Source organism: Theropithecus gelada, chromosome X, assembly GCF_003255815.1.
Source record: "Theropithecus gelada isolate Dixy chromosome X, Tgel_1.0, whole genome shotgun sequence".
NCBI classification, from domain to species: domain Eukaryota; kingdom Metazoa; phylum Chordata; class Mammalia; order Primates; family Cercopithecidae; genus Theropithecus; species Theropithecus gelada.
In genome coordinates, this window is record NC_037689.1 from 6,248,192 (window position 1) to 6,266,578 (window position 18,387).

The 18,387-nt window shown below is 51.3% G+C and overlaps 1 protein-coding gene across 2 annotated transcripts in view; it reads left to right on the forward strand.

Annotated features, from left to right (window-relative positions):
* The window catches only part of IQSEC2 (IQ motif and Sec7 domain 2), a 90,501-nt gene extending 73,782 nt beyond the window's left edge, over positions 1-16,719 (forward strand). Inside the window, exons 6-15 of one of the 2 annotated variants that reach the window (XM_025373579.1) lie at positions 386-547; positions 1,032-1,154; positions 2,133-2,299; positions 6,107-6,246; positions 7,662-7,787; positions 10,303-10,402; positions 11,292-11,453; positions 13,098-13,271; positions 13,763-13,812; positions 14,410-16,719. In XM_025373579.1, coding sequence (XP_025229364.1) covers positions 386-547; positions 1,032-1,154; positions 2,133-2,299; positions 6,107-6,246; positions 7,662-7,787; positions 10,303-10,402; positions 11,292-11,453; positions 13,098-13,271; positions 13,763-13,812; positions 14,410-15,375 — 2,170 coding nt within the window. In that variant the 3' untranslated portion in view covers positions 15,376-16,719. The remainder of the gene's footprint in view (positions 1-385; positions 548-1,031; positions 1,155-2,132; positions 2,300-6,106; positions 6,247-7,661; positions 7,788-10,302; positions 10,403-11,291; positions 11,454-13,097; positions 13,272-13,762; positions 13,813-14,409) is intronic. The other variant, XM_025373580.1, reaches the window with a different exon arrangement.
* The last annotated feature ends 1,668 nt before the right edge of the window (positions 16,720-18,387 follow it).

The window sequence follows — 18,387 nt, forward strand, 5'->3', positions numbered from 1 at the left end:
TCCCTACTCTGTGGGTCTGTGACTCACAGGGAAGGTGCTCAACCTTGCTCCTTGGTTCTTGCTGGGAAGGTCAGAGCTCCTGGCGTAGAGCGAGCTCTCATTAGATACTGATTTTCTTTCTATTGTGGTGTAGCTCCAGTGAAGGGGGATGTTGGGTTCAAGATACCTTGGGATTTTGAAGCTCCTCGAAATGGGCAAGTGGCTTCTTCTCTCTAGGCCTCAGTTTTCTCATTTGCGCCATGATGGGATTGGATCAAATTATGTATTTGACTTCGTTGGTCCTCTGAGGCCGGACTTAGTTGGGCCCAAAATGAGTTCAACAAATGAGACAGAGAGCACAGTTCCAGGAGGACAGTCATCTCATCTACCTCCCCTCTTTCTGCAGGAAGCCAGAGAAGGGTATCCAGTATCTGATCGAGCGAGGCTTCCTGTCAGACACACCGGTGGGAGTGGCTCACTTCATCCTGGAGCGGAAAGGCCTCAGCCGGCAGATGATAGGGGAATTCCTAGGGAACCGGCAGAAGCAGTTCAACAGAGACGTGTTGGAGTGAGGACCCCAGGATGGGGCAGGCTGGGCCAGGGATTCCTGGAAAAGGACAGCAAGAGGGAGGAAGGGGGCAGCCTGTCCCTTTAGCTCAAATAAGCTTTTCAAAACAGGATGAATAGACCTTCCTGCCCCCGTACCCTTCTGCCCCAAAGGGGTCTGATCTTGTTTGGCTCTATTCCTAAAGTCTTCTATGTGGCCCTGGGCAAGACGTGCTCATCCTGTGGCCTGTTTTGGGCCTCAGTTTTCCCGTCTCTGAAATGAGTGGCTCGATGGAAAGGGCCTTTAGTGACCACATGCCTTGCCTCAATTTTCTGAGATGGATTTGATTTCAAACATTCTGTCCTCATGTGTACTTGCTCGGGCCATGGGTCCTGAATTTGGGAGTGTATCAGTGGGGGTGTTGGTCCATTTGAGCAGGTCCAGGTGGGTCAGAGGTTTTCTGCAGAGGAATTGAAAGCACCACACCCCCTTCTTTGCTCCTTAGCTGTGTGGTGGATGAGATGGACTTCTCCTCAATGGATCTGGATGATGCACTCCGGAAGTTCCAGTCCCATATCCGGGTTCAGGGTGAGGCCCAGAAAGTGGAGCGACTCATCGAAGCCTTCAGGTGTGCCTGTCTCCCACTTGTGAAGCTGCCCCTCCCTCCTGTGGGCATCGACGTAGTATGTGTTTACAAGTCGCTTCTCTGAGCCTCATACTCTCTTCACCATAAAACAGAAATGATAAATCCTATCTTGCAAGGCAATTGTGAGGATCAGAGGTAGTGCATGTAAAGTATCTAGCTCAGCCTCTGGGACATGGGCATTCGATAAGTGACAACAACATCAGCAATAACAGCTAACATTCACGGAGCACTTATTAGGTATCAGGTGCTGAGCTGAGCACTTTACACGATTATTTCACCGAATAATCACAACCACCCCATAAAGTAGGCACTTCTATTATTATTCCCATTTTATAGAGGAGAAATCAGAAGTTTAGAGAGGTTAAGTAACTTGCCCAGGGTCATACAGTGAATAAGTGGTAGAACCAGGATTTGAACTTGTATGTGTCTAAGTCCATGATCCATCCATGCCCTTAACCATTTTACTCTACTATAAATGCTTTGGAGATCAGGTAGGCCGGGGTCTAAATCCTGGCTCTGCCACTTTAGGGTATTTAGAAGAGAAACAGGAGTTGCTGAGAACTTGTTTCCCACAATGGGGGAAGGATTTGCTTTGCAGTTAGAAATATCTGGGTTTTCATCCTGGCTTCACCATTTACCAGCTCTGTTACCTTGGGCAAGTTACCTTGTCACTTTGAGTCTCAGTCGCTTCATCTTTAAAATGGGACTGCCAATAGCTACCTTGCAGGATTATGATAGGATTACATGAAACAATGTATATAAATCCCCTGGAAGAGCTCTGTAAAAGGTAGCGATTGTAATTTTTACATGCTGGTCTAGGGGAAGCTCTGAAGAGGACAGACCCAGAGATCAAGAAAGTATTTCTTGCAGGAAAGGGTTGCTGGTATCAGACTGGGTGGGTGGTGGATAGGCAGAGATGGCTGCTTCCTGAGTCTGGCTTTGACCCCTCCTGCCCTGCAGCCAGCGGTACTGTGTCTGTAACCCAGCCCTTGTGCGCCAGTTCCGGAACCCAGACACCATCTTCATCCTTGCTTTTGCCATCATCCTCCTCAATACCGACATGTACAGTCCCAGCGTCAAGGCTGAACGAAAGATGAAACTAGATGACTTCATCAAGAACCTGAGAGGTGACTTCCTTATCAGCCTTTCCTGCCCTTCGCCTGGGAAGGGAAAGTGGGGGTTAAGGTGGGGAAGGATGCAGGAGATGCCATCTGTTCCTTGGAAATTAATTTGTGATGCTGTCACTTTCTGCCCTAGCTGGATGTTCCCAGGATATTCACTTATTAATTCACTCAAATCGTCATTTGCCCATTGTACGGAGCTTCTGCTGTGCACCAGGTTTCTAGGTCCTGGGGTTCAAGCAGTGAACATGATAGCTTAAAGTCCTGACTCTTACAAGGCTTTATTCTGATTCATTCATTCAGTCATTCACTTCTCTTTTCCTCACTCCCTCTTTCCCTCTCTTATTTATGCCCATGAGGACTCATTTAATTATTTTGCATATCTTTTCCTCTATTCATTTATTCATTTATCACTCGACCAAACAACCAGCCAGCCAGTCAACACTTAGCACTTAGTGTGTGCCAAGCCCCATGATGGGTGCCAAGGACAATGGAGAGGAATCTGCCATACTCCCTGTTCTGAGAGAGCTCCCCGTGTGTGGGAGAGGCTGACTTGTAGCACCCAGATAACTAACATAAGACAGAAAGTGAACAGTGACATCAGAGAGGCCAAAAGTGCAGTCAGAGCTCAAAGGAGGAAGAGCCCACCTCTAGCTAGCTTCCCGGAGGAGGCAGTATTTTTATTTTAAGGTGGGTCTTGAAGGCATGGAGAAGGTGACACAATAAAGATAGAGGAGGGCTTACCTACCAGTGAGAATACCAAAGACGCAGAGGCAGGAACATTTATTTTCTTTAGGGAACAACTGAGGGCTGGGTACGGTGGCTCACGCCTGTAATCCCAGCACTTTGTGAGGCTGAGGCAGGTGGATCACATGAGGCCAGGAGTTCCAGACCAGCCTGGCCAACATGAGGAAACCCCATCGCTACTAAAAATACAAAAATTAGCAGGCATGTTGGTGCATGCCTGTAATCCCAGCCACTCAGGAGGCTGAGGTAGGAGAATTACTTGAACCCGGGAGGCAGAGGTTGCAGTGAGCTAAGATTGCACCACTGCACTCCAGCCTGAGTGACAGAGCAAGACTCTGTCTTCAGAAGAAAAAAAGAACAACAATTGAGATGAGGTCATTGATGAGTTGGGAAGGTCCCAATATATGAGGTTCTAATATATGAGGGCCTTGAATGCCAGATGAAGGGTGTCACCTTGCTCTTTTTGCTTATTCTACTGATGTCGAGCCCTCCCTATCACCAAAGAGCAGCCTACTAAAAATGGTACAGATGTTAAGATTATTTAAGCAGAAAAGAAAGAGGGAAATAGAGTCAAAGAGAAAAAGCAAACTGAAAACAAGACAAATTGGCTGCCCATTGGGTTTGTGCAGCTGTGGCTGCTCTGGTAAGAAAGTCAGTGTGATATAGAATGTTTCTTTAGCACCTGTCCAAGGAGGAGATGTGGCATTTCCAAGGAAGAAAACATTTTCTCCTTTTTGTTTTCTGTTTTTTTGTTTTTTATTTTCAGAGACAGGGTCTCACTCTCTCACCCAGGCTGGAGTGCTGTGGTGCTAGCAGAGCTCACTACAGCCTTGAACTGGGCTCAAGCGATCCTCCCACCTCAGCCTCCTGAGTAGCTGGGAATATAGGCGCGGGCCACCATGCCCAACTAATTTTTAAATTTTTTGTAGGGACGGGGTCTTGCTATGTTGCCCAGGCTGGTCTCAAACTCCTTGCCTCAACTCGGCCTCCCAAAGTGCTGGGATTACAGGTGTGAGCCTCCACGTCCTGCCCAGAAAACATTTTCTCTAGTAGAGGATTTAGAGAGAAGAGTGAGTAGGTTTCACTCAGCAATCAGAAATGGAGAAGGATGGTGAAGATGGGAGGAGGGAGTTAGATCAGAGGCCATTTGGAGTTGTCTCCTATAATTTTGCCATCATTCATTCATCCATTCTTTTTCCCTCTGTCTCTCAATGTGTGTGTGTGTGTGTGTGTGTGTATGTGTGTATCTTTTCCCCTCTAATTATTATTATTATTTATTTTTATTTTTATTTTTTATTTTTTTGAGACAGAGGCTTGCTCTGTCGCCCAGGCTGGAGTGCAGTGGCCGGATCTCAGCTCACTGCAAGCTCCGCCTCCCGGGTTTACGCCATTCTCCTGCCTCAGCCTCCCGAGTAGCTGGGACCACAGGCACCCACCACCTCGCCCGGCTAGTTTTTTGTGTTTTTTAGTAGAGACGGGGTTTCACTGTGTTAGCCAGGATGGTCTCGATCTCCTGACCTCGTGATCCGCCCGTCTCGGCCTCCCAAAGTGCTGGGATTACAGGCTTGAGCCACCATGCCCGGCCTCCCCTCTAATTATTAAATAAAGAAGCAAATAAATGAAGGTAATACATACTTGTTTCAGAAATGTTGGAAGATTCAGAAAATTAGAAAATTTCTTTTTATCACCCAAAATTTGCCCCCTAGAGGCAATCATAGTTAATGTTTTGGTGCGTTCTAATCTTTCCCCCCATGCATATGTAACTTTTTATATAGTTCAGATCATACCATACATGCAATTTGTCTTACTCTTTTCACATAATTTGCTACTGTAATTTTCTCAAGCTATCGAAATGTTTTTGTAAATGTCAAGTTTTTAATAGCTGTGCACTATTTTATTAAATGGATATACTATCCTTTACTTAACTGTTCCTCTATTGTTAAAATTTAGGTTGTTTCAAATTGTCCCCATAAGTAACACTTGGTGAGTATTCTTTTTATTTTATTTTATTTTTTTTGAGACAGGGTCTTGCTGTGTTGCCCAGGCTGGAGTGCAGTGGTGCAATCATGGTTGACTGCAACCTCCTCCTCCCAGGCTCAAGCTAGTATCCCACTTCAGCCTCCCAAGTAGCTGGGACCACGGGTGTGTGCCACCACACCCAGCTAATTTTTATATTTTTTGTAGAGATGGGATTTTGCCATGTTGCCCAGGTTGGCTCTCGAATTCCTGGGCTCGAGCGATCCACCTGCCTCAGCCTCCCAAAGTGCTGGGATTACACTACGCCTGTCCTAGCAATCTTCTTTTTTCTTTTTTTTTTTTTTAGACAGAGTCTCAATCTTGTTGCTCAGGCTGGAGTGCAGTGGCCCGATCTTGGCTCACTACAGCCTCTGCCTCCCGGGTTCAAGCAATTCTGCCTCAGCCTCCCAAATAACTGGGACTACAGGCACACGCTGCCACGCCTGGCTAATTTTTTGTATTTTTAGCAGAGATGAGGTTTCACCATGTTGGCCAGGATGGTCTTGATCTCCCAACCTCATGATCTGCCCGCCTCGGCCTCCCAAAGTGCTGGGATTACAGGTATGAGCCACCATGCCCGGCCTGCACTAGCATTCTTGCACATACATCTTGCACATATTTCTGAGTAGTTCCTTAAGGTAGATTCCTAGAAGAAGAATCACTGTGTACAAACATTTAGATTCTTGCCAAATTACCTTCCAAAAGAGTTATGTTACCATACATGCCCACTTCCCTGCACTCTTCCTAGCACTGGATTTCATTTAAAATTATTTTTGCTAATTAGAAAGGCAAACAATAGTATCTGATTGTTTTAATTACAGTGTATTCTGAGTTGTTGAGAGAAAATTTCCCACCCTGGGGAAGACAGCAACTGGCTGTTGTGTTGAAGGACATCCTCCCTGCCCCAATCCTGGCTAAGGGGCTGAGGATACCCACTGACCCTCAGTCCTGACTGTCATGGCCCGTGCCTGGGTGTGGGAGTTGTGGAGCATCCCTACCACCCAGTGCCCATAATTATGTGACATATCCCTGTGTTACTCCCTCCCCCAGGGGTTGACAATGGTGAAGACATCCCCCGAGACCTCCTGGTGGGCATCTACCAGCGCATCCAGGGGCGTGAACTGCGGACCAACGATGACCATGTGTCCCAGGTGCAGGCTGTGGAGCGCATGATTGTTGGAAAGAAACCAGTAAGTGCCTTGGAAGGCTGCAGAGGGGCCAGGGTTCAGGTCTGCCTCTGCCACTAAGTGCACCTCCTGAGTCACTGCACCTCCCTGAGCCCCAGGTGCCCTTTACCTGCAATACGGAGTGGGTGATAATGCATTCCTCAGAAGGCTGTGATGCAGAGTGAATGCATCGAGCACATTCCAAGGCCCATAGTGGGTACTGTATAAATATTAACATCGTTTTCGCCTCTGGCTTTGCCTGTCCATCCTAAGTGAAGGGCCAAGCTAATGGTTATCAGAAAACCAAAGCAAGAACACACTTTAGGCCAGGTGCAATGGCTTGTGCCTGTAATCCCAGCACTTTGGGAGGCCGAGGTGGGCGGATCACCTCAGATCAGGAGTTCCAGACCAGCCTGGCTATCATCGCAAAACCTGTCTCTACTAAAAATACAAAAATTAGCCAGGCGTCGTGGTGCATGCCTGGAGTTCCAGTTACTCAGGAGGCTGAGGCAGGAGAATCGCTTGATCCCAGGAGGTGGAGGTTGCAGTGAGCTGAGATCGTGCCAACGCACTCCAGCCTGGGTGACAGAGCAAGGCTCCATCTGAAAAAAAGAAAAAAAAAAAAAGAACAGGCTTTAGCCAACAAACATTTGTGGATGCCTTTCCACTGAGCCCAGCATTTTACTGGGCACCAGAGTTGGTGCTGGGCATTCATATATATGAATCAGACGTGGTCTCTGTCCTTGGGGGCACTCACAGACCAGTTGGGGTGTGAGACAAAGACACATATAATACTTCTGCCTTATGGTCCAGTTTAGGAGAAGAGAAAGGAGAAAGAGGCCATTTTCAGCCTGGAGAAATCAGGGAAGGCTTCTTGGAAGAGATAATTTTGGGATTGAATTTTTTTTTTTTTTTTGAGATGGAGTTTCACTCTGTCACTCAGGCAGGAGTGCACTGGCATGATCTTGGCTCATTGCAACCTCCACCACCTGGGTTCAAACGATTCTCCTGCCTCAGCCTACTGAGTATCTGGGATTGCAGGCGCCAACCATCATACCCAGCTAATTTTTGTGTTTTTAGTAGAGACGGGGTTTCATCATGTTGGCCAGGCTGGTCTCGAACCCCTGACCTCAGGTGATCCGCTCACCTCGGCCTCCCAAAGTGCTGGGATTACAGGCGTGAGCCATCATGCCTGGCTGGGATGGAAATTTGAAGGGGAGTTGAAATATGACCATGCAGAGCTGGACAAGAAAGATATTCCAGACAGAGGGACAAAGGCAAGGTAGAAGAAAAGTTTAGGCCTTAGTTGCTGATACCCCTTATGTCAGAGTGATACACATGTATGAGAGGTAAACTTTTTGTGGTTGAAACTTAAGGTGCCAGGAGGCCTGAAGCTGTGGGCTGGCCTTGCTGACACCTGTTTCTCCATGCCTGTCTAGGTCCTGTCTCTCCCTCACCGTCGACTGGTTTGCTGCTGCCAGCTCTATGAGGTGCCAGATCCAAACCGCCCCCAGAGGCTAGGGTTGCATCAGCGAGAGGTCTTCCTCTTCAATGATCTCCTTGTGGTATGAGCACTGTGGGGGAGGAGATGGAAGGGGGATAGTGAGGTTGACACCTGAGTCTGGTGTGAGCCATGTTGATGTTGGTGTGTGGTGTGGTGTGTGGAGTGTCGCAGGCGAGGTGTTCTGCCATGCCATCCGCATGGTCTCAGGCAAGGCCCAGGCCTTCTCTGCCCCTCCTTTTCCTCACAGATTCCTTTGGAGATAGTAACAGACGCACAGGGACAGAATATATGAGGACCAAAGGGATGACAGACTTACAACCTGGGAAGTGGTAGGAAATATCCTTGTGCACCTCAGTGGCCCATAGGGTTGTGTGAAGAGGGGTGAACCTGTGACCCCCAGGTCAGGCTAGAAATCTTCAGTAATCAAGATGCTTGAAGTGGGCCGGGCACCATGGCTCACGCCTACAGTCCCAGAACTTTGGGAGGCCAAGGCAGTTTGAATCACTTGAGCCCAGGAGTTTTGAGACCAGCTTGGGCAACATGTCGAAACCCTGTCTCCACAAAAAATATGAAAATTAGCCAGGCATGGTGGTGTGTACCTGTTGTGTGTAGTCCCAGCTACTCGGGAGGCTGAGTCAGGAGGATCACTTGAGCCTGGGAGGCAGAGGTTGCAGTGTGCTGTGATTGTACCACTGCATTCCAACCTGGGCAACAGAGCCAGATCCTGTCTCAAAAAATTAAATAAATAAATAAATAAATACACAAATAATAAAAACAAAATTTGAAAAAGATGCTTGGGCCAGGCACGGTGGCTCATGCCTGTAATCCCAACGCTTTAGGAGGCCGAGGCGGGTGGATCACCTGAGGTCAGGAGTTCGAGACCAGCCTGGCCAACATGGAGAAACCTCGTCTCTACTAAAAATATAAAAAATTAGCTGGGCATAGTGGTTCGTGCCTGTAGTCCCAGCCACTGGGGAGGCTGAGGCAGGAGAATCGCTTGAACCCAGGAGGCGGAGGTTGCAGTGAGCTGAGATCTCTCCATTGCACTCCAGCCTGGGCGACAAGTGAAACTCTGTCTAAAAAAAAGAAAAAAAAAAAAAAAATGCTTGAAGTGATTCTTAAAACTGAGCTCATTACAAATAGAGATGTTTGTCTTTCAGGGATGGGACTCTTAGGACTTTGCTGGTTGGAAGGGACTTTCAGGGTCCAGCTTCCTAGATGGCCCACTGGATGTATGACTGCAGGGACAGAAAGCCGCTTTCCTCTAAGGCAGCCAGTTGCCTTGTTAGGCAGCTCTGACTGATAGAATCTGTCTCCCTGTGGGTTTCTTCCAACCATCTGCACTTAACCTTTGGCATCACAAAGAACAAGTGTTGTCCTTCTGCTCCAAGACAACTGTCCAGGGTTTTGAGGACAGTGATCCTGTTCCCACTGTGGTCTCTCCTTTAGAGCAGGGTTTCTCAGTCTCATCACTGTTGATATTTGAGGCTGGATAATTCTTTGCAGGGACTGTCCTGTGCACTGTAGGATGTTTAGCAGCACCCTGGTCTCTACCTATTAGGTGCTAGTAGCAACCCTTCGACCAAAAATGTCTCCAGATATTGCTCCATGTCCTCTGGGGGCAATATCACCCCCGGTTGAGGATTGCTGCTTTAGCTGAAGTATTTCCATGCTCCCTCTGAGCCTTAGTTTCCTCCTCTGTGAAATGGAGCTAACCCCTACCTCACAGGGTTGTTATGAGGATGAAATGAAATAAGAGGTTATATGTGGAATCTGCCTTATCCCAAGGAGTACCTGGCCCACACAGTCAATGTGTAGACATCCCTCAGGTACTGAAACTGGTGTGTGTCCAGCTGTATGCTAGGCACTGGGTATGCCAGGATGAATCAGAATTAGTCCCTGTTCTCAGGGAGCTCACAGCCCAAAGGACCTAAAAAAAGTGCTTTGTGTCATTATGCCATCCTGAAATCAAAACATTTCCTTTTATGAGCCACTTGCAGACCGCCTGAGGTGTTTGCAACCTGTGTTAGTTGAGTCCAGAGTGCCCAAGTACTCGACAAAGACGTTGGGTTGTTGAGAGGAAGACTTGTTAACTCTCTACATGGGTTCAGCAGAGATTGCCATTAAGTGCAGGCTCTGGTGAGGCCCGGTGACAGAACCCGACAACCAGACTCCTGCCTTCCAGTCCAGCAGGGGGTGATCACACACTCAGAGGACTAGCATAGCGCCTGACAAGGGAAAGGTACTGAATCATCATTCCGGTGCTCAGAAAAGGGGTTTACAAATCTCTGTGGGATGTTGGAGCAGGCTTCCTGGAGGGAGCAGGATTTAGTTAGTTCCTGGAAATGTGGTAAATGTCTGTGGTGCGTGGTCATTACATCAGGAACTTGCGTTTTCTTCCATGTCTCCCATTCTGTCCCTCAAGCTGCCATTCTCCCCAGCTTGTGGGCATGTGTATTTGTGTGTGTATGTCTGTTAATGGGGTGGGAGGGGAGGGTGGTTACCAGAAATAGGTGCCACGTGGAAATTCCCCACCCAAAACGCTGCCTCTTGTCTTTTTCCCACCCCTGCCAAAGGTCACCAAAATTTTCCAGAAGAAGAAGATCTTGGTGACGTACAGTTTCCGTCAGTCTTTCCCCCTCGTGGAAATGCACATGCAGCTCTTCCAGAATTCATGTGAGTCCCTTCTTGGATCCCAGCTTCCAAGAGTCTATGTCATGGCCCCCATGCTCACCCGTCATCTCTACCAGCTCCAGTTTTTGGAGTCCCTTACAACCAGGCTAAGGGTCTCCGAAGCACCTACTTGGTCCCAGGATGAGGGGCAGGCCAGGGTGGAGTATGACTCGGGTCTAGCCCCTGGTTAGCTCATAGTCTTGCAGAGAACCACAGTGCATGTGTTCTCTGGTGGGCCAAAGAAATGGTGATCACGCTGTGCTCTGAAGGATGAACCAGGAGGAGCTCTGTTTCATGGTACTCTGGGCAGCAGTAGCAATGTGAGTTGAGGTAGAGGTGAGAAGGAAAGAGTTTCAAGACAGCAGTGCAGAGTTGTATGCCTTTACATCCTGCAGTACAGGAAGTAAGGGGGCCACAGCTACCAGGAGTTTGAGGGCTTTGGGGCAAAGGGGAGCTGCTAAATATGCTCAAATGGAGAAGAGGCATGATCAGAGTTAGACAGTAGAAAAATTATTTCATGGGCTAGGTGTGGCGGCTCACACCTGTAATCCCAGCACTTTGGGAGGCCAAGGCAGGAGGATTGCTTGAGCCCAGGAATTCGAGACCAACCTGGGCAATATAGTAAGACCCCATCTCTACTGAAAATAAAAAAATTATCTGCACATATGGTGCGTGCCCATGGTCCCAGCTACTCAGGAGGCTTGAGGCAGAAGGATCACTTGAGCCCAGGAGTTCAAGGCCGCAGTGAGCCATAATGACACCAGTGCACTCCAGCCTGGGTGACAGAGAGATGTTATCTCAGGAAAAAAAGAACAGAAAAGAAAAATTATTTTAGGTATGAGCCACCTCCACCAATCCCAACAGAGGTGCCCAGTCTCCCCTTTCTCCACAGATTACCAGTTTGGGATCAAGTTGCTGTCTGCAGTACCTGGTGGGGAGCGAAAAGTCCTCATCATCTTCAATGCCCCCAGCCTCCAGGACCGGCTGCGCTTTACATCCGACCTGCGCGAATCCATTGCGGAGGTGCAGGAGATGGAGAAATACCGTGTGGAGTGTGAGTAGCCCAGCCACGTCTCCTCCCCCATCTCCTGAAACAGTGCCCTGCAGAAACCAAGAATCCTATCCTCTGAGAATCTCAGAGTTGAGGGTTAGCTGGTCCAACCTTCCCATGCTCATTTCAAGAATTCTTCAGCCTCTGCTTGAATACCTTCAGTGACAAGGGGCTCATTACCTCCCAGCCCCATTATTATCCCAAACTCTAATTATGAGCCAACTATTCCTTCTAGTGAAAGGTATCAGGGAGAAGAATCAGAGTATTAGAGGTAGGACTGTAGTTTTAGGTCCCAGGTATGCTATTCGTTATCTGGGTGAACTGGAGCTAATTGCCTAACCCGCCTAGCCCCAGTTTCTTCCTACACGAATTTGGGGTAATGAAGTCTCCTTCACGGAGTCAAGGAGATGAAATGAGACAAGGTAGCCGAAATGTCCCAACACATCTTAGGCATTCAAAAAATCTGTATTCCCTGTCCCACTCTCTCTCCTCCTCTGCCCACATATCAATTCCTGAGCTGAGTCCCAGTGGCCTATCCTCTCCAGGGGTCACACCAAGTCATTTTGATCATATATATATAATGGAAAATAGTGATTACATCTCATTCCTCCCGATGCCCTCCAAGTTTTCTCTTCTCCAGGCTAAGCAGTCACAGTTAAGTAACATGGTGTTAAGGAGAAAGAGGCAGGCAGACAGAAAAAGAGAGACGAGGCGGCGGACAGCTCCTTGGTGAGGCCTTCACAGCTCCAGGGCCACTCTACTCCTCAGCGAGGCAGGGATAGAAGTTTCAGTTCACCAGATCCTTTGAGACCCTGGGAAAATCCTGAGAGAGGGATTAGCAGCCCAAGACGAGGGGAGGCCAGTAGACACGTGTTTCTATGAGCTCTGTGGGGAGGTGGGGCTGTAAGGAGGCCGGAAGCACCCAAGCTCTGGAATCAGGCAGACCTGCTTCCAGAATGTCGGCTCCGCCATTTCCAGCTGTATGACCCTGGGCAAGCTCTAAGACTTCTCGGATTCTCAGTTTCCTCCTCTGCACAATGTGGATGCTAATACTGACCTCAGAACTGTTGTGAGGATTGAGAGAGATCAAGTATGTGTAGCACCCAGCATATTGCCTGGCACTTAATAGAGGATTTGATTCCTGTCAGTTTCCTGCTCCTGCCCTTCCAGGAGCCCCTCTGCTCTGGAGCAAGGTATCTGAGAACTGACTGAACTCTGGAAAGATTGCCCTTTGCCATAGGCTAGAAGGGCCTTCCCGTCCTTACTGTGAACCATCTGCCATGAAGCTCTTTTTTGAAGGGCAGGGGTGCTTTGAGAGACCTGACTGCAAGAGGGCATGGGAGGGGAGAAGTCATAAGAGTGAAAGGAAGGGAAATGGAACAGGGAGAGCAGGCACCAAGAGGGATGAAGGGAAGGCTGAGCAGGAAGGGAGGGTGCAAGACGGGAGCTGGGCACTAAGGGTACTTCGGTGATGGAGCTGCAGTTTTGGGGGAGACAAGGGCTGGTCGTCCAAGGGGCAAAACAGGAAGCCTGGGGACAGAGGGAGGGAGGAGGGAGGAGGAAGGAGGACGGAGGGCTAGGGTCAGTCAGATGGGCTCTCACTCCTGTTCCTGACCTTTGCTCCCTGTCTCCCTGACTGCCACCCAGCGGAGCTGGAGAAGCAGAAAGGTATGATGCGGCCTAACGCCTCACAGCCTGGAGGGGCCAAGGACTCAGTGAATGGGACGATGGCCCGCAGTAGCCTGGAGGACACTTACGGGGCAGGCGATGGGCTCAAACGGGGCGCACTCAGCAGTTCCCTGCGAGACCTCTCTGATGCAGGTAAGCCCTCTGGGCCCCTGCCCTGGCTGGGGAGACACGGGACCAGGTGTCCTCTTTGCCTCCTGTCACTGGCCACCAGCCTTCCCTCCACCTGCCACACACACACGCACCCTGCCTTCACCCAGAGTCCTGGGCGCTGCGCCACAGGGGGCCTGGGAGCCAGGTCAGAGCAGGGGGAGCCCAGCGTTTGGGCCAGGGAATGTGAAGTGGGGCCACAGTCTTGGTGCCTCTCTCTTGCTGCTCCACCTCTCCTCCTCTTCTCCCTCTTCTGTCTCTCCTGTACCTCCACTCCTCCTTCTCCATCTTTTCCTCCTCTCTCTCCTCCTTCTCCACCTCTCCTCCTCCCCACCTCCCCCTCTTCAATGGGGGAAAGGGATAATGGGGTGTCTGTCCCCGGGAGGGGCCCAGGCCTGGTGCCCAGCTCTGGAGCCCAGCAGGGTAGGGAGGGGGGGTTGCTGCTCTGACGCTGGGCTCCTTGCTTGTGGGTGCAGGGAAGCGGGGGCGGCGTAACAGCGTGGGATCGCTGGACAGCACCATCGAAGTAAGTGCCAGCTCCTGCCCCACTCGTCCTCTGCATGAGCCCTGCCCCGGCCATGGAGACCCAGAGGAGGAGGGGACCTGTTGCTCCCCCCTTCCCTGCTGAGAACCGTGCGGCTGCCTCTCCCAGCCAACCACTCTCTCCATCTGTCCTCAACTCTGTCTGTCCTCATTCTGCCTGTCTCTCAGCCTGTCTTCCACTCTCCCGTGCCCCCTCTCAACCCCAGGGCCGACGGCGAGTAGGGATGCCCTTGGAGTTGGGCCACGAGAAGCTCTTACCTCCAAGTCCTGCTCTTTGACCCTGGGCGAGTCACTCTGCCTCTCTGGGCCTAACCTTTTCCCTGCCTGCAAAATGGGGATGAGGAGGAGGTACTGCTAATTTCTCCTCTCCCAGCTGAGGCTCAGATGAGATAGTGGATGTGACAGCCGAGCTTTGCAAGCTGGGGAGCTCCACATATGAGTACAGGACTGTGATTTGGTTTTTATTACAACTTGGGGTTCGCTATCTCCCCAGCTCCAGCCCTCAGGGACAGGGGTGGAATTTAGGGCTGGGGGTTTAGGGCATCTAGCCTGGCCTGACTTCCCCCCTCCCCCCTTCCAGGGGTCTGTTATTAGCAGTCCACGCCCTCACCAGAGGATGCCACCTCCGCCCCCACCCCCGCCGCCAGAGGAGTACAAGAGCCAGAGGCCCGTCTCCAACTCCTCATCCTTCCTGGGCTCCCTATTTGGAAGCAAGCGGGGCAAGGGGCCCTTCCAGATGCCACCACCGCCAACAGGCCAGGCCTCTGCCTCCTCTTCATCTGCTTCTTCCACGCACCACCACCACCACCACCATCACCACGGCCATAGCCACGGTGGCCTGGGGGTGCTGCCTGATGGGCAGTCCAAGCTCCAGGCCCTGCATGCCCAGTATTGCCAAGGACCAGGCCCTGCCCCGCCACCCTACCTCCCACCCCAGCAGCCCTCTCTTCCCCCACCTCCCCAGCAGCCCCCACCCTTGCCCCAGCTAGGCTCCATTCCACCGCCTCCCGCCTCAGCCCCACCTGTGGGGCCACATCGCCACTTCCACGCCCATGGCCCAGTCCCAGGGCCCCAACACTATACCTTGGGCCGGCCAGGCAGGGCACCCAGACGGGGAGCTGGAGGACACCCTCAGTTTGCTCCACATGGCCGCCACCCCCTGCACCAGCCCACATCCCCACTGCCCCTGTACAGTCCTGCTCCCCAGCACCCTCCAGCCCACAAACAGGGCCCTAAGCACTTCATCTTCAGCCACCACCCACAGATGATGCCAGCAGCAGGCGCGGCTGGGGGCCCTGGATCCCGGCCACCAGGGGGCTCCTACTCCCACCCCCACCCCCCCCCGTCACCATTGTCACCGCACTCACCCCTCCCCCCCCCCCCCCCCTCCCCCCCCCTCCCCCCCCCCTCCCCCCACCCCCCGCACTCACCCCTTCCGCCCACCTCCCCCCATGGCCCGCTGCACGCCTCTGGGCCCCCTGGCACAGCCAACCCCCCCAGTGCAAACCCCAAGGCCAAGCCAAGCCGGATCAGCACCGTGGTCTGATGAATGGAGAGAGTGAGCTGGGGAACAGGAAAGTCTGGGGAACCACAGGAGAGGGACCTTACACCCTCTTTGCTTCCTCGGTTTTTTCAAAAATATATATACACATAGCAATGTCCTCCTCCCCATGTCCTCCCTGCCTTGGGACCCGTCCCCTCACCCCCAGCAGTTGCCATGGGGTTTCCTTCCAGATTCGAGGATCCTTGCCACTTGAAGCCTGGACTCAGGGTGCTCCAGTGCTGGGGAGTGGTGAGGGCCTTCCAGAGATCCTCGTTCTCTTTCTCCTGTCTTCTTCTTCCCCACTTTTCCCTGGAGGTCTAGCTCTGTGGCCTCAGACCTCTGGGCCTGTGTGAGCTCCCTGTCAGCTCTGGCTGGCGGAGAAGGGCAGGTGTCCAAAGCTGTCGAGGTGAAGGCTTCCTCGGGGCTCCTCTGGCCGTGTGGGGCTAGGAGAGTGCTCTGTAGAGTTGTGGTCAAACCTCAGCTGGCTTGGCCCTCTCTCTGACCTCAGGGCCTGGCCACACACTTCCATGTGTCTTTTTGCCTGCTGGAGGACACGGACTGTCGATGCACTCGGTGGGTGGGACCCTGCTTATGTTGGCCCCACGTGGGGCAGTGCTTCCTCTCTCGAGCCAGTCTATGCCCTTTCTCCAGTAGGCCCCAGCCCAGACCTCTTCGGCTTCAGGAACTTGCCTCGCCCTGCAACGTTCTTATCCTGATCAAAGTCCAGACAGGTTTTGGGGGGGCTCAGGTCTGGGATGAGAAGGGCACTGCCCTCCCTCACCCATATTGCATGCCCCCCCCCCCATTCCCTTACACCTACCCCACCTACAACTGAAGACAATGCACTTTACAGATATCGCCCACACACACCGCGCTGGGGCAGGGCACCCAGCATCAGCCCTGGGGAGAGAGGCTCCCAAAGGGCCACCATGAGCCCAAGATGTCCTTCCTGAGGCAGAGATTGAAGCCATCAGAGCTGGGGTTGGGAGCCAGAATGCCTGAGTCCTTCTGTCCATCAGAATCTCCGCTGCCTCTCCAGCCCTTTTGCAGCCCTGTTTATTTATTATAAATATATTTTTTACAAGCCCCAGCTCCTCTTCTTGCCCCGCATATCCAGCTCCTCACTCAGCTCCTGTCTCCCTCTCCCCTCTCCACCATGGGCTACAGTACAGACAGACAGAGGGACCCTGGCTGTACGAAGGGCCAGGGCCACTGGGGCTTGGGGGCGGGGGAGGGTGACAGTGGAAGGGGCTGTATGGAGAGGAGCTGGGGTTCAGGCATTGTCTTTTTTCCTCCTTGTATATAAGAATGTATATTTGATGCCTCATAAAAGACCTTGTGCTCACCTCCTGCCTCTGCCTCCTACTTCTGCGCCCCTTCCCCACTGTGGAGCCCGTGGAGAGAGGCCTTAGCCCAGGGAGGTGATGCGCTAATGTTAGAAATTCAGGCACCTGGGTGGATGAGATGCTTTGCTTGGAGGGAGGTGGGAGTGAGGGAGGTTTTTCTATCTCATTTCATGCACAGTTTGCGTGACAGAGTGGCAAGAGTATGGGCTTTGGAGTTGATCCAGTTCACATCCTGGGGTTTTCATTCCTAGGCATGTGAATTCGGGAGAGTCACCCTCTCTGAGTCTCCGTTTCCTCAGTGTAAAACTTGGGCTGATAAGCCGTTGCCACATGGAGATGATGATGATTCCCAGGAGTAATGGATGCCAAGGAGCCAGGATAGAGCTGAGCAAGTTAGTTCCCTTCTCTTCCTTTCATAGGATGGATGCTTCCTTCCACTCTTGGGGCATCTCCTCTCACCCTGGATGTGGCTGGCCTGGCCTGGCTTGGGAGCTTCTCCCTCATCCCCACAGTGGCTGGCCACATTTCTATCCTTGAGGGTGGGAGAGTGATTTGGAAGGCACAGGGCTAGATACATTTTAAGAGCTCTGCATATATACTTGGGATGTTAGATAACAAATAGCTGGACTCCCTTTCATTTACAGAGAAGAGGACAGGCTGAGAGAAGGGAAGTGTCTCTCCCAAGGCCACTCAGCAAGTCAGGATGGGGTTTCCTGACTTCTAGCCCCAGGGCCCTTTCCAGTCCTCCCAAACCTCTTCCCTCTGAAACGGACGTGTTTCTAGCATCACTGATTATGTCCTGGATCTTAGCCTAGCGCAGGAGAAGTGGGGTTGAGCCATGGTTCTTGGTTAAAGTCAGCAGGCTCCCCAGAAGCAGCATTCAGTCACTATTTTTGCTGCCTTCCTAGAATCTGGAATGGCCTCTAAAAGGGAATGGTTTGGATGGCCTCGCTCTTAGCAGCTCGGACCAATTATTTGTTTTCTTCCTTGTATGCATGTTTAAAGGTGTCCCAGGGAAGACAACTAGCAAAAGCAGCAGCTGGGGCCACCTACACATTTGATGCTGCCTTATGGACCAGACGTGAGGGTTTGAAGAGCTTAGACCCACAAGGTCCTGAATCAAGTCCAATCAACATTTTTTAGTTTTCTTCCCTGCTGGACCAAGCTGCACGATCGTTTCCCTACCTTCAGCTTGATTCTGGTCGCATTTTTCCAAAGCTCAGCTTTTAGCACTCAAATCCTGGCTCAGTGACTTGCCTGTGCTGCATTTGGCAAGTCACCGAACCCTTCAGAGCCTGGCTTTCCACCTGTAAGATGGGGATAATAACCTTGCAGGACAGTTAACAGATGCATGTGAAGTGCCTACCTCATGGCCAGACACACAGTAAGCCACCTACAGAGACCACTTATCTTTACATGGGAGGTGTTCCACAAGGTGGCTCAGCCAATCTCTGTGGTCCTAACTCTCATTCCTCACCCACACATTGGCCATCCACTTACTGTTCCCCAAAAATGCCTCTGTGTACTTTCTAAACTCAGCATTTTACTTGTGCCTTTCCCCCCTGCCACGATACTCCCCCCAACATCCCTAATGAAGGTTTTCCCAACCCTTGCAAGATGGGCTTGAAGAACCCATCCTTCACAAAATGTGCCCTTCATCACATTCTCT